Source organism: Kockiozyma suomiensis (genome assembly GCF_038497685.1).
Source record: "Kockiozyma suomiensis strain NRRL Y-17356 unplaced genomic scaffold V2V93scaffold_14, whole genome shotgun sequence".
Classification (NCBI taxonomy): domain Eukaryota; kingdom Fungi; phylum Ascomycota; class Lipomycetes; order Lipomycetales; family Lipomycetaceae; genus Kockiozyma; species Kockiozyma suomiensis.
The window spans coordinates 150,806-163,543 of record NW_027117677.1 but is presented as its reverse complement, the minus strand read 5'-3'; the positions used below and the strand labels follow the sequence as shown (position 1 = coordinate 163,543).

The window sequence follows — 12,738 nt, the reverse complement described above, 5'->3', positions numbered from 1 at the left end:
TTCTCCCAACGATGATGCTTGCCTGCTCAATCAGGCAACATGTCGCGTAGCTAATCAGACATGTCGCAGCTTGCAGGGCTCTTCTCGCGCGCGCGACTCAGCGTCGTCGCCGGCTCAGCGGCGGAGGACGCGTCGAGAGTACTGGCAATGCACCATCTTGCCGTTGAATTGGTCGAGAACGCGCAAACTGAGGCGGTCTGGATCGACGTCGTCGGCAGTTTCCAGGTCTTTCTCCTTCGCGACATCATCTGCGCTCACCTAGACGACGTCGACGACAGCCGTCTCGAGCACGTTCTTGATCGTGTTTCTCTTGTACGTGTATTTGATGCAACTGGTTTACTCCAGGCTGTGGCTGAGTTAGAAGAGAGCGGGCGAAAGCCGGGCTTGCTTGTTGTTGATTCCATGAACGCCGTGTACTCTCCGGCGATGCGCAATAACCAAACCAAAGGTCACCGGGAGATGACCAGCTTTTTAAAGAAGTTGACACATATCACACGAGCTTATAAAATATCTACAATAGTATGCCTTGCGTATTGATTTAATGACCAGACGCACAGACTAACTTAGCCACCCAGCTCCTCACGCCAGCAGTAACTGCAGCCGACACTGATCCAATACAATCTCAGTTCAAAGCCGTGCCTCTAAAACCTGCTCTCGGTCATTCATTTCTATATTACATTGACTTTTGCGCTTTGCTATATCGTGAATCAATCTCGCAGCATATATTTGAAATAGTCGCTGATCGGTGGCATACAAGGGAGCGTCAATTAATGACCTTGCACATTGTCTGTACATCACTTTTTATTTCTCGAAAGTTATATGAGTTTCTCTAACAACAGTATAGGACAAAATCGAAATTGAATTCATCACATGACAAAGAAATGTCTAGATTCGATGCAAATAAATACTTAAAATAGCAACATTGAAAACTTCACCAGACAACCTTCCTTCCTTTGACTATCAGAATCTTCACAAAACCAGACATGACAATCTACCATGCCGCCCGAACAGGTTTCCGTGACCTCGACTTTGAATTTGCAACAACGTGGAAAATAAGCGGGAAGTCTTTATCTGCAATCGACGGCTGACTCGGATCCGATTCTATATTTCCTATTGATTAGCAACAGCCTTTGCACACACACACACGCACATATATATATAAGAATAAACTTACTCTCCTGGAGAACTAATTCTCGGTTCCATGGTCCAACGAATTCCTGCTTGACATGATCAGGTAGATCGACATCCACAATGGCATCAACAACAGCGTTGCGGTCAACATGCCCTGTCTTATTGTTCGACAACACTTCGGAGTCATCGCCATCAGAACTTTCTACATCGATTTCCATCTTCTTTGGACTGGCTGCATTCTTCTCATCAATCACTTGCTTCTCTGACAATATCTTGTTGGCAGCTAACGCCTTTGGAGGATTTGTGATTGCATATTGCCAGTGTTCAGACGTTTTGGCCTTAGCAATATCGGCATCAACGTGCTTCGCTAGCGACTCAGCTCCTAACTTTGTCGCCACGGCAGAAATGTATGTCAAGATGATGCTATCAAGATACATTAGATTTCTCGATCTCAAATGCTCTTTATTTCCCGGCAAGCCAGATTTTTGGCCGTAAATAGTGTCCTGTAATTGCAACACCATAGGTAGTCCGTACAAAATACCAAAATTCCCCAATGTATCAAGTAGCGTAAGCAAGACCGCATTTATAATACGGTAATCCTCTTCGATATTTGACTCTTGCAAAGCGTAATCGTATACTGCTAAATGTAACTTTGCAAGAAATCCACTCGTCGAAGATACGTGCTTTCCAAGCGAAAAAGTCCCACTGGTATCCGACGCCGCCTCGAACTTAAAATATGCGAGCAGCGCATCAACATATGCGTACTGTACAGCACGACTAGAGTCCGTTAGTGCCCACTCTGTGCGGTCCCATGCGTGTAGCGGGACAACATTGCGCTTGACTCCAGTCTCAATACTGTTCGCTATCTGTATGATCTCTTTGACTGTGCGCAAACCAACTACAATAGCGTCTTTATCAGAAGCATTATAGTCCTTTGTTCTCGACAGAAATTTTTCAAGATTGGTATAGGAATTCACCGTCGAAGGCGACTCAGGCGTGTCGCTGCTAATGTTCGCCGTACTGCTTCTGCTATGATGATCACTTCCATTACTCGTTGAATGTTCTACAACGCCACTGGCGGCCGGCCGCATGTTAACGAGAACTTCTGTAACCATATCAGCAATTTGATTAGAGTAATAGACATGTGACGCAAGGTCACCAGTCGCCAACGCAAGGTTGTTAACAAGAGATTGACGCTCAGGATCAGCCGCTAAACCACCCGCCGGCGCTCGTTCTATAAGTCCCAAAATCTGACCAAACAGAACATGGAGCACGTCGAGAACCGAAAGACCGGCAAGATTAACGCTTGAAGATAATAATGAAGAGATAAGACGCGTGACAACAAGCTTTTGCTTGAGATCATCGCGCGATAGCGAAGCTAGGACTTCGAGCAGGCTTCTCAGTATCGCAAACCGGCTCTGTACTGGTGTCCATTGCGCCATGAGATCAATCATACTAGTTGCCCAAGACTCATTAGTTGGTCGCGCAAGAATAAATCGTATAACGGTATGCGAAGCATAGTTCACCTGCGACGCGCCGGCTTCGGCAGACTCGAATAGTTTGCGCAGGGTTTGCATAGCAAGAAGATTTGCTTCCTGCTCTGTATCGGAGGAATCCGCCTCAGCCAAGTCAGCAGAGACGTTGCTAGACCGCGAAGCACCATCCTCCGACTGCCTCCGCATAGCCAGCGATAAATTCTGCGTCCGGTTATTTATAGAGAACAGATTGTCTTTTGTGTCAGAGTAAAGTTGCTCGAGGACAGGCGGAGCTATGATCTTGATTTGCTCACGCAGTTGACCATTGGATGAGTGAATCGCTTCCGAAGAGGCAATTGATTTTGCAGCACGCAGACTGACGAGACTCCAGCCGTTGTCGTGCGAAGGCGTCGAACGAGAACCGATGGACATGTAGAGCTTGAGGAGATTGACAAATTTTTGAAGGAAAAGCTGGTCATCTGCGAGGAGGTCGCCATCATGATGGTTACAAAAAGACTGAAACTACGTTGAGGAAAACAAACGTCAGTACTAAACGCACAGAGTATTCATTGCAGGAATCCAAATACACACCGTGGCCTCGGCATACTGACACAGCGCCAGATCATTCGAGTCCAGCACTGCAGTGAGAACAGCAATCACATGGTCTGCAAACAAATTGAGATCCGCAGGACACTTGTCAATCAGTGCCCTCGAGATATCAAGGATTACAAGCACATTGCCAGTTCGCGCATGCCAAAGGTCAGCTTTTGCTTTACGTTCGAGAAAGCTACCGACTTTAAGTAACTTTGAGCGACGACTGGCAACGTAATATAGCAAATACGAAAGCTCACTCGCATTAGGATGTTTCTCGCTTGCACGGCCCGCAGGAAAGCACTGCAATACTAGACGCTGGTGCTTTGGCCTAAACTTGTTGCGCATGGCCGAGTACGGATAGAATAGCACGCCGAGCAGTCCGCAGCCCGCGTCCGCGCACGAGATACTGCTCGAATGCTCCGTGGTAGCGGTAACTTTCAAAGCTGCTAGGCTGATTTTTTTTTAATCGAGAACTTGCCGAATTGGCAAGAGGTTTAGCTGAAACGCGATGAGGATGACGATGATCAAACACAGTCAAGGACAGGAGTACGAACTGCAGCCATTCCTCACGCACGTGACTTGAGCCGCAAGCGTTAGCAATCATCGCACTCAAAATGAATTACGGTGTTCAATGTAGTTTGTAAGTTTTCTATCAGTTTCGAGAGTTAAAAAATGATAATTATCTTCATAAATCACATTCACTAAGTTCCATTGCTGCAAGCATCGTTAACTTGCAAAAATGGAGTAACAATTCGTCAAGATCGTTCCAATAACCACCGCATGTGCCTCTGCATCCTTTGCTTCACCACCCATCAATAACGTTCCCCACTCGTTCGCCAGATTCCTGATCGTCATTTTGTTGGCCCGGAAATTATCCTGAACCCGTGACAAATGCAGAATCAGATACCGCAAAGTAGTATAATTAGCATCCGGTAACTCGTTCACTAAATAGTGCATATTATCGCGTCGTAGATTGTCGTCTGCAATCTTAGATGCTTCAAAGAACTTGTCATATGCAATATCGGTACACAGCGAGTCTGGAAGTGCCTTAAAATACAGCTTTAACGAAGTACCAATGGCGTAAACGTCATTGTGATAGGCAGCTGGATCACTAATATCCACAAACAGCGGATTTTGGTTCTCAAACATGCTCTGAATATGCTCGATTTCCTGCGACGAACCCTGTATACTGTAAATCCCTTCCTTATCAAGTCCGAACTTATCAACAGCCTCTATACACTTAATCACAAACGCAGGCGCGTCCACGTTCTCCACATTCACTTGTACTCGCTCAGCCTCCATAAGTACTTCCAGCGGCACTCCAAACATTCGTCCAAATTGAGGCGTCGCTAGCAGCGCCGATTCTGAAGTCTTTGACGAGTCTATCGCCGCTGGATTCTCAACCGCACGACTACTGTTTCCATTTGGCACCGGTGGAATCGGAATCGACACATAAGGAGAGTTTGCAGCCACCGGGGCAGAAGTAGGTGTAGACGGGGTGGCTGCGCCGGGCGAATCATCAGGTAGCAACATAGACGACGTCTTGTACTGTGAGTCTGCTCCAGAAGGTGGCGTCGCCGCTGTAGCCGCTGTAGACGGGATAAATTTTTGCTGTGCAGGAACCGCAGGCGATGCTTTGGGTTTCATTGCAGCAGTCTGCTGCTGTCGCAACGACGATGCCATCGCGCTCGCAGCCGCAGTACTGGTCCCCACTACACCGGCGCCCTTGATCGCGTTAGGCGTCGATGCAACAGCTTTTGGCCGTGTCGTCACTGGCGTTACGGCAGTCACAGCAGCAAATGATCCGCCCGTTACCGCCTTGTGCTGCTTGAATTCGACTTCTTTGCGGCGCAGCGTTTTACCGCTCCCTTCGTGCAGTATAAACTTTACGAAATCAGAATCGTTGTCCACCTCGTTGGCAATTTCAGACATGCTTCTTGCTATATCAATCCAAGATTAGTTCCAAATTTTGTTTCATCAGCAAGAAATAATTCTTACCTCCGAACTCGTCGACTTTCATGGGACTAACGGCCAATCCCTTACTTAGGTACAACGCTTCGCAAAGATTCGAATATCTCTGCAACAGCAGCGTCATACCAGCGTCAAAAGTCTCGAGAGTGTTTCGAAGTTGTCGAACAGTATCTGGTCGTTGCACATTAAGCAAGTCTCGAAGCATCGATTGCGCATTTTGAACTCGCTGTTTGTATTCTGCTTCTGCGGTCATTACTTTCCTGTATAGCTCTTCCTCGTACTGGCCAAGAATTAGTCCAGCCCTAGCATGGACGCATCATTAAGTAAAAAAGAAACTCACTTGTGGTCCTGTTTTGTTGTTCTTAAACTTGTTCAGTGAACGCTTAGTCGGATCGCCTGTCCGCACGCGATCAAATTCCTCAGCAAGAGTATTATATCTACCCTGCATTTTCACCGCAGTCTGCTCAGCATCAACTACATTTTTCTCTTCCTTTAATCCTTTCTCTTTGAGCATTTTCCTCGTACGATCAGTCTCTTTGCATAAGTCTGTTAAACTATCATGCATCTCACTGACCATTACCGCAAACTTGCTACTGTGATCAGCGACTTGCTCGTGAATCCTCATAGCCTCTTCTAAGCGACTAGAAAAAGAATCATGACGACCATCAGATTTGCGGATTGCTTCTTGAGTTGAGCGGATTAACCTTTTGAGTGCTATTATTTGTGAATGTTAGAAAGAGTGTTTATAGATTGTCAATATGAACAATTTACCTGTCGCGTTATCTTCTTCTGCTGCTGCGCGTTTTTTCAAAAAAGAAGAAAATTCCTGGATGCAGTTCGATTAGCAATGCTTCAAAACCAACAGAATACAAAACAAAAAAAAAGCAGACCTTTCCAGATCCAATACTCAATTTTAGTCGTTTCAGAAGCACCTCAACGCCAACCTACGCCATGAAATTAGTACCACCAAGAACAAGAGTTATAATAATGCACATACATCAGATTGCAGCACACTTTGAACTCGCTCATTCTCATACGCAGCTTGAGGATCCGAAGTCAGAGTCGCTGTTGTGGACGGAGCTCCCGCGCCAACGAAAGCGGTGCTCGCGAGATCCGGAGTACTTGGCGCCGAATCTGTCATTGCGATAAATTATACCCGAGAAATTAGTGAAGAAGCAGTACAAAATACAAGCTGCTGGTTTAGGCTAAATATAAAATATTACAACTGTAGTGAAGAGAAAGAAAATTTATTCGCGGGGGTCTGCTACATATTCAAGAACGAAGGTGACGTACGTCTTTTTTTGGTATAGAAAAACCCTTGCCTTGCCAACTGGTTATCGATACCCTTTTACTCTACTGTTTGTCGATAATGAAGAACAATGGCCTAGTAGCAGACGATGAAGAGAAGAATATACGACTCAAAGATGCTTTGAAAGATTTGATTGAGCTCAGTCATGAACTTACGACTTCTTTCGTGCCCGACGCACCGTTTTCGCCTTCAGCGCTTGAATTTCTTCGCCAGGTGCACAGTAATTTTCCTATAGTCTATCGCGGTATGATTTAACTAATCAGCATGTATCTGCAAGAGCGCAATTCTGACTGATACTCTTTGCAGGAGCTGCTGCAGATTGGCCGGCGCTTGATCCCGCTTCTGGCCGAAAATGGTCGAAGCAGTTCTTTCTGGACACGCTCGGTGATTCAAGTGTGCTCGTAGCAGAGACACCGCTCGGGTATGATCCTCAGACAGTTGACTCCTCCAACAATTTATCAATTAACAAGGATGCCAATCAAAGAAATGCAGACGCACCATTAGGAGAGCAATTCGTGCAGCCGTGCACTTCAACACTATTATTCACAGACTTTATGGCTAAATTGACGAGTGGAGAAGAAAGCGGTGTATGCTATATGCAGTCGCAGAATAATAACTTGCCAAACGAATTTCCGAAGCTAGTCGAGGATATCGACAAGGAGCTGGCATGGGCATCTGAGGCTTTTGGTAAGTATCACTACTAAAGACGAAGAATGAACCGGGGTAACAAATAGAGTTAGATGCGCAACCTGATGCGGTTAATCTGTGGATAGGAAGCAGTAAGAGCGTCACTAGTTTACATAAAGGCATACTCATATATATGATTATAACGGGAGAGAGCGTGTTACTGACCGTATGCCTTCTAGATCCATATGAGAATCTCCATGTGCAGGTTCTAGGGCGAAAGGTGTTCAAACTGATAGCGCCGACGGAATACATTTGCGTAAAAGGTCCATCTCTTATATCTCAGTTGCCAATACCATCTTATATACACAGCTAACGAAGGTCGACACATAGAAGAGAATCTACGACAGGCATACTACACAAAGACCAGCGACGGCACCTTCACCGTCGTGGAAGATGGCGACACAATTCCCTGGCCAACAGCCGATCCAGACGCTTTAGACATGTCAGACGCATGGCAAGCGCAGTGCCGGGTCCTGGAGGTTGTCTTGAATCCAGGCGATATATTATATCTTCCTGCGCTGTGGTTCCACAAGGTATCGCAGGTGTCCGACGACGAGGGACTGTGTTGTAGTGTTAATTACTGGTATGATATGGATTTTACGGGACCGCTGTGGGCACTTTCTAATTTTGCGAGGACATGTTCGCGCATAGTTTGCCATTCACCAGATGAATTAACAAATATAATACATTAATTGCCGTATAGAGTAGCAGATAAACAGCATTATGCTGACAATAAAGAGGGTTCTGAACCCAGTGCGAGGTTAAGCAAGGGGAAGATCGAACACCCAAACTCAGCGTAGGACTTGTACTCTCTTCTTCCTCACCATCTCCTCATCCTTCTAGGTCTGCTTACCGTTCATCAGCTCAGCTCATACAATGCAGAGCATTAAATGTGTCGTCACTGGCGACGGGTATGTATTCCCGCTCTTGTGGTATTCTGTACTCGATCGCAACTATCGCTGACCTGTGTGTTGAGCGCAGTGCCGTAGGCAAGACATGCCTTCTTATATCCTACACGACAAATGCCTTTCCTGGAGAATACGTTCCGACAGTGTACGTTCAATCATTTTGTTTATCCAATTTTACGCGATTATCGATTAGTCTAGTCGAGAGCAGTTTTGTTTGGCTGGTCGATATTCCTATTATCGATCTACCTGATATTGCCCCATATTCCATTCCATATTCCATCCATTACTTTTTCATCAAGCTAACCGGGTATCATCTCTAGTTTTGACAATTACTCTGCAAACGTGATGGTCGACTCAAAACCAATCAACCTCGGTCTGTGGGACACTGCCGGCCAGGAAGATTACGATCGTCTCAGACCACTATCGTACCCCCAAACAGGCGTCTTCCTAATTTGCTTCTCACTAGTGAGCCCACCTTCGTTTGAGAATGTGCGGACAAAAGTAAGTTTTTTTTCTTTCTGATCTGGACATCATGTATTTCAGCTAACTAAACTTTCTTAGTGGTTCCCGGAGATTTCACATCATGCGCCAAACACCCCAATCATCCTCGTCGGCACCAAACTTGACCTTAGAGAAGACGAGGAAGTTGTTGATAAACTGAGGGAGAAGCGTATGTCGCCTATAACCTACCCTCAAGGGCTACAAATGGCTAGAGATATCCATGCTGTCAAGTGAGTTTATAGTATTCAATGATTTGGCAGAATTATACTGATAAAGAGTTTTAGGTATCTTGAATGTTCTGCCTTGAGTCAAAAGGGGCTTAAAAATGTGTTTGATGAGGCGATTAGGTATGTTATCTGGTGTTCTAGCGTCAATGATCGAGTCTAATAATCGATACAGAGCCGTTCTTGCGCCAAAGGTGGTTCCCAAGAAGCAAAAGAAGTGCACGATTTTGTAAAATCGTTATATTAAAATAAGATGAGATTATACGAAAAGTAATGCATGAAAAATTTCTTTCTCGATCTTCTCTTTTTGTATATCATTGCTATTTGTTTTTTTAACAATAGAGATCGTTATCTGCTCTGTTTCTTCTCGTTTTTTTTATTTTTTATTTTTTTTTTTATATTTTTTTTGGGTTTGTGTTTTTTGTAATTTCCTTTATTTTTATATACCGGCGTGATCTGCTTTTTGTTGTAATTTTTTTAAATTTCTAATTTGCAAAATTTGCTTAATTCATTCCGGCATTTGTTTTGTGTATGCTCACCTATTAAATATGTTTTTATATTATCTTTTTCCCATATGACAACAATGCGCCAATAATGCACAAACAAAAAAAAATCTATCGGTTAAGTACTTTTTCTTCAGTCTCCACTCAATTTGATTTAAACAGTGATCAATTTGTAACCTGCGCCATTCGCGAAGGATGCACTAAGCCGGCGCTCGGCGTCTCGACTGCTTTCAAATGCTGTTTCGCAGTTTCCTTCTTCCTACTCTCGGCACCAATTTCCCGTCTTTCTTCTTCTAGTTTCTCGTTCTTCATGCGTAATTTCTGTAAACGATTCTCACTTTTATTGCCACCACCACCAGCAGTCAACTCGACATTAATCTTGCGGCCTTCGAATTCAGTATGATGAAGCCTTAGACAAATTTTCATGCGCTTGCTAGCGTCTTCGCCTACGAATTCAGCGAATGCGAAGCCCTTAACCTTTTTGGTTTGTTTGTCTGTCGGTAGACGGATGAGGTCTGGGTTACTTGCTTTCAAATGTTCGGATAGAGAAGTTATCGTTGCAGAGTACGGAAGATTACCCAAGAATAAGATGAATCGGGCGGCGTTGTTTGAAATAAGATCTTTTGCTTGCTGTTGTTGTTGTTGTTTCTTCTCTTTTTGTGCAAGTTGTTGAGCAGCAATTTCTTTATTTCGCTCTTTTCGTTGTTTTTTTGAAAGTTTAGGTCCTTCTTCTTGTGGTTGCTCATCTGGTTGAATTTTACGCTTCTTTCTTGCTTCAGCAACCTCTCGTTTCGCAGACTCTTTTGCCTCTTTTCTCTCCTTCTTGACAAAAGCGTATTCCTCAGCCGTCATCTTCTTTTCGTTTTTCCCAAACTTTCTCTTCTTTGATAATTTTTCTTTATCATTATTATCTTCATTTTCATCTTCAAAGTCACTTGCCTGCGGTTGGGTTTCGCTTGCTGTTATTGCTGTAGTTGAATCATTATTGATCTTTGCATTTTTGACAGCGGATCGAAATTGCAAAGCTCGCTGTTCTCGCTTCGATAATTTCTTTTCCTTTTTGGGTTCAATTCCCACGGAAACCTCTCTTACTTTCTCTTCAGACATCTCTTGGTTGTCTCTTTAAAGGTCAAGCAGTGATTCCGAAAAAAAGTTAGCGTAGTATAACTCCCAAGACCCGAAAAAAAAAAAGTTTAACAGTTACCCGGACTCAAATTAGCTGCTTCTGAAGATGTCGTTTACATCGGTTAAGGGCTCACTTTATAAACAATGGACTTCTCTCCATTGTGTTTGGTTTTGTATATAAAAGATAATCAAACTTGTAGTTGAATTTTAAGCATAGCAATAGACACCATTCATTAATAGAAATGTATAACCAAGACTAAAGAAATAACCACAAACTACAAAAATAAACTATATAGTAAAACGGATAGTATACACACAAGTCCTATAAAATAAAAACATATACATATATAGAAAGCGGCTTTGGGTGCAACAAGATCATTACATGTACAGCGTTATAGCAATAAAAAATAGAAACGGCAAAGACACAATTAAAGAGCAAACGCCATATAAAAACCAAATAACAACAGACGACTATCTGTATACCTTTCTCATTATCCCAAAAAATTTGCACACACACATGACGACAAGAGTATTGGAAACACAAGATAACCAAACTAAGATCTAGAATTGACGCCTTTAAATTAACTAAACACAAGCTTTTCTTTTTTTTTCCAATCCTGTACACCATATATGTAAACCCAAATATCTTCTTTTTGTATTTCTTCTTTCAAGGTTGTCACAAAGAATGTAAAAATAGTAGTAGTATACCTTAAAGATCTTGAATCAGAAAAAAAATCCTATCTAAGTGCTAACAGCGCACATCCAGATTCTGGTCTTGTAAATGCGGAAAAGATCGCGTACAAGGTCACGGAAGTCAATACGGTGTGACGCAGTGTAAAAAAAAGTCAATTTCCGACGGTCCCTGAACAAAAGTGTTAGCTCTGTCAAATAGAAATCATATCAGATATGGAAAAACTCACCATTGATACTCGGCATCGCGGATCTGCATTGGCATTCCTCGCTCTTCAACTTTGGTCATGCAAATCTTTTGCGCCTTCTCCTCGTCAATTTTCTTGACAAATAATTGCTGAATCTCCATCGGCTGCGCAAATCTGATAATCTGCTTCGGTTGGAGAATCGCAGTCATGTTTGAATCAGCCAAAGGCTTTGTATTTCCAGACTCGTCAAACGTGTTTTGCTGAAGAGCAGCCTGCTGCTCATTGTGCTGAAGAGTCTTAAGTTCCCGCGCCGCCTCGATAGAAACATCTTCATGAGTGACCTTTCCCAGATCCTTGCCTCTGTCGGCATCAACAATTACAAGATCTCCCGCTTTAATAGCAAGTCCAGATCCCTCTGGAACATAAAAGATGTCAAGACGACCGCCCTTAAACTGCACACAATAGAGCCGCTGCGATGAAGGAAAAGCAGCCGAGTTTTGCTGGATCATCGCCGGACGCTGCTGAGAGATGGAAGAGTTGATGCGCGACAGAGAGGAAAACAACTGCAATCGACTACTGTTCATAGAAGAGTCATCAGCGGTTGAAAAGTAGCAATCCACTTCTGCCGCCAACTGACGATAAAACGTATTGTTAGTTGACGGGTTTGGCATCACGACGACTGGCTGGCTGACGGCACTATTAGAATGAGAATGAAAGGGTTGTTGCATTGCGCCATCAAAGCCTGCGACTGAGTGACGGTTCAAGGAAAGAGAGCCGACATCGGCTGCAAGTCCATTGAGAGACTGCTGCTGCTGCTGCTGTAAAGAGCGAAACTGTTGATGTGGCGGGATCAGATCAGAAGGAGTAGCAAAGGAGTAGCGCCGCATAGACGGGTCCTGAGACGAAGAAAAAGATACGCTGCCGAGACGCGGCTGCGGGGTTGTATGGACCGAAGGTATTGTTGGCAGCGAGGGCCGCTTGGGAGAGACAGCGTAGGACAAGTCGTGGGCGGCACGCGGAACGTAACGGCGCGAATAGTCATAATAGTCGTCGTCCTCGTCAAAGACCGCCATATCTTCGACAACAGAAGGGAAGCGGTGAGAAGAGAGCGGGGAGGGAGCGTCGCCGGTGGAGAATGACAAGGAGCGAAAGGAGCGTGGGGAATCGTTCCAGATCGAGCGCACGAGAGTGCTTGCGGGGGCGACGGGTTGGTTGGCGGTCGATGAGGATGAAGAGGAGGAAGAAGCTGCGGCGTCGGCCGGAGGATTTGAGGACGAGGCTACAAAGGAGCCGGAGATGGCGGCACTGGCCCAGCGGTCGCGGTCAAGCGAGGGAGCGGAAGGGTGGGAGGAGGACGGCGAGAGGACGGCGGTGGAGTCGTGCAGATCATGCAAGACGCGGGGTCTGGAGGCGAATTCAGCCGCGTAGGAAG

At 44.7% G+C, this 12,738-nt stretch overlaps 8 protein-coding genes across 8 annotated transcripts; 3 read left to right on the top strand and 5 right to left on the bottom strand.

Annotated features, from left to right (window-relative positions):
- Positions 1-24: 24 nt before the first annotated feature.
- Positions 25-957, top strand: V2V93DRAFT_78743 (uncharacterized protein). The gene is made up of 3 exons (XM_066912791.1): positions 25-519; positions 576-789; positions 845-957. Coding segments are annotated over exons 1-3 (675 nt in total). The 5' UTR covers positions 25-60; the 3' UTR covers positions 847-957.
- Positions 784-3,720, bottom strand: V2V93DRAFT_374615 (uncharacterized protein). The gene is made up of 3 exons (XM_066911282.1): positions 3,198-3,720; positions 1,175-3,128; positions 784-1,101 (listed from the first exon to the last, which is right to left on the bottom strand). The coding sequence occupies exons 1-3, from the start codon at positions 3,543-3,545 to the stop codon at positions 992-994; spliced, it is 2,412 nt and encodes an 803-aa protein (XP_066763793.1). The 5' UTR covers positions 3,546-3,720; the 3' UTR covers positions 784-991.
- A 124-nt stretch (positions 3,721-3,844) lies between these two features.
- On the bottom strand, positions 3,845-6,437 carry V2V93DRAFT_374613 (uncharacterized protein). Its single transcript, XM_066911281.1, has 6 exons — positions 6,169-6,437; positions 6,062-6,115; positions 5,943-5,997; positions 5,512-5,885; positions 5,199-5,451; positions 3,845-5,140 (listed from the first exon to the last, which is right to left on the bottom strand). The coding sequence occupies exons 1-6, from the start codon at positions 6,310-6,312 to the stop codon at positions 3,927-3,929; spliced, it is 2,094 nt and encodes a 697-aa protein (XP_066763792.1). The 5' UTR covers positions 6,313-6,437; the 3' UTR covers positions 3,845-3,926.
- V2V93DRAFT_374606 (Clavaminate synthase-like protein) lies at positions 6,435-7,873 on the top strand. The gene is made up of 6 exons (XM_066911280.1): positions 6,435-6,724; positions 6,787-6,901; positions 6,965-7,167; positions 7,221-7,286; positions 7,347-7,430; positions 7,498-7,873. Exons 1-6 carry the CDS (start codon positions 6,541-6,543, stop codon positions 7,857-7,859), a joined length of 1,014 nt encoding a protein of 337 aa, XP_066763791.1. The 5' UTR covers positions 6,435-6,540; the 3' UTR covers positions 7,860-7,873.
- Positions 7,874-9,399, top strand: V2V93DRAFT_374604 (P-loop containing nucleoside triphosphate hydrolase protein). The gene is made up of 6 exons (XM_066911279.1): positions 7,874-8,078; positions 8,149-8,220; positions 8,396-8,576; positions 8,637-8,806; positions 8,861-8,923; positions 8,976-9,399. Exons 1-6 carry the CDS (start codon positions 8,044-8,046, stop codon positions 9,031-9,033), a joined length of 579 nt encoding a protein of 192 aa, XP_066763790.1. The 5' UTR covers positions 7,874-8,043; the 3' UTR covers positions 9,034-9,399.
- V2V93DRAFT_374599 (uncharacterized protein) lies at positions 9,257-10,527 on the bottom strand. The gene has a single exon (XM_066911278.1). It carries the CDS (start codon positions 10,408-10,410, stop codon positions 9,469-9,471), a length of 942 nt encoding a protein of 313 aa, XP_066763789.1. The 5' UTR covers positions 10,411-10,527; the 3' UTR covers positions 9,257-9,468.
- A 64-nt stretch (positions 10,528-10,591) lies between these two features.
- V2V93DRAFT_78428 (uncharacterized protein) lies at positions 10,592-11,200 on the bottom strand. Its single transcript, XM_066912790.1, has one exon. It carries the CDS (start codon positions 11,054-11,056, stop codon positions 10,751-10,753), a length of 306 nt encoding a protein of 101 aa, XP_066763788.1. The 5' UTR covers positions 11,057-11,200; the 3' UTR covers positions 10,592-10,750.
- V2V93DRAFT_328047 (PSP1 C-terminal conserved region-domain-containing protein) lies at positions 11,170-11,815 on the bottom strand (the record flags this gene model as incomplete). Its single annotated transcript, XM_066907581.1, has 2 exons — positions 11,170-11,290; positions 11,349-11,815. 2 exons carry the CDS (start codon positions 11,813-11,815, stop codon positions 11,170-11,172), a joined length of 588 nt encoding a protein of 195 aa, XP_066763787.1.
- Positions 11,816-12,738: the final 923 nt, after the last annotated feature.

Excerpts from the sequence above, each read along its gene's own strand:
- V2V93DRAFT_78743 (XM_066912791.1), top strand. The coding sequence starts at position 61 with ATGTCGCAGCTTGCAGGGCTCTTCTCGCGCGCGCGACTCAGCGTCGTC. Across the intron at positions 520-575 it reads CTTATAAAATATCTACAATA|CTCCTCACGCCAGCAGTAAC; the intron begins GTATGCCTTGCG and ends TTAGCCACCCAG.
- V2V93DRAFT_374615 (XM_066911282.1), bottom strand. The coding sequence starts at position 3,545 with ATGCGCAACAAGTTTAGGCCAAAGCACCAGCGTCTAGTATTGCAGTGC. Across the intron at positions 3,129-3,197 it reads GTCAGTATGCCGAGGCCACG|TTTCAGTCTTTTTGTAACCA; the intron begins GTGTGTATTTGG and ends TCCTCAACGTAG. Across the intron at positions 1,102-1,174 it reads AGAATTAGTTCTCCAGGAGA|AATCGGATCCGAGTCAGCCG; the intron begins GTAAGTTTATTC and ends TAGGAAATATAG.
- V2V93DRAFT_374613 (XM_066911281.1), bottom strand. The coding sequence starts at position 6,312 with ATGACAGATTCGGCGCCAAGTACTCCGGATCTCGCGAGCACCGCTTTC. Across the intron at positions 5,886-5,942 it reads AGAAGAAGATAACGCGACAG|CACTCAAAAGGTTAATCCGC; the intron begins GTAAATTGTTCA and ends CACAAATAATAG. Across the intron at positions 5,141-5,198 it reads GAAAGTCGACGAGTTCGGAG|CAAGAAGCATGTCTGAAATT; the intron begins GTAAGAATTATT and ends GGATTGATATAG.
- V2V93DRAFT_374606 (XM_066911280.1), top strand. The coding sequence starts at position 6,541 with ATGAAGAACAATGGCCTAGTAGCAGACGATGAAGAGAAGAATATACGA. Across the intron at positions 6,902-6,964 it reads GTAGCAGAGACACCGCTCGG|AAATGCAGACGCACCATTAG; the intron begins GTATGATCCTCA and ends TGCCAATCAAAG. Across the intron at positions 7,168-7,220 it reads ATGGGCATCTGAGGCTTTTG|ATGCGCAACCTGATGCGGTT; the intron begins GTAAGTATCACT and ends AAATAGAGTTAG.
- V2V93DRAFT_374604 (XM_066911279.1), top strand. The coding sequence starts at position 8,044 with ATGCAGAGCATTAAATGTGTCGTCACTGGCGACGG. Across the intron at positions 8,079-8,148 it reads TGTGTCGTCACTGGCGACGG|TGCCGTAGGCAAGACATGCC; the intron begins GTATGTATTCCC and ends TGTTGAGCGCAG. Across the intron at positions 8,221-8,395 it reads GGAGAATACGTTCCGACAGT|TTTTGACAATTACTCTGCAA; the intron begins GTACGTTCAATC and ends TATCATCTCTAG.
- V2V93DRAFT_374599 (XM_066911278.1), bottom strand. The coding sequence starts at position 10,410 with ATGTCTGAAGAGAAAGTAAGAGAGGTTTCCGTGGGAATTGAACCCAAA.
- V2V93DRAFT_78428 (XM_066912790.1), bottom strand. The coding sequence starts at position 11,056 with ATGGTGTACAGGATTGGAAAAAAAAAGAAAAGCTTGTGTTTAGTTAAT.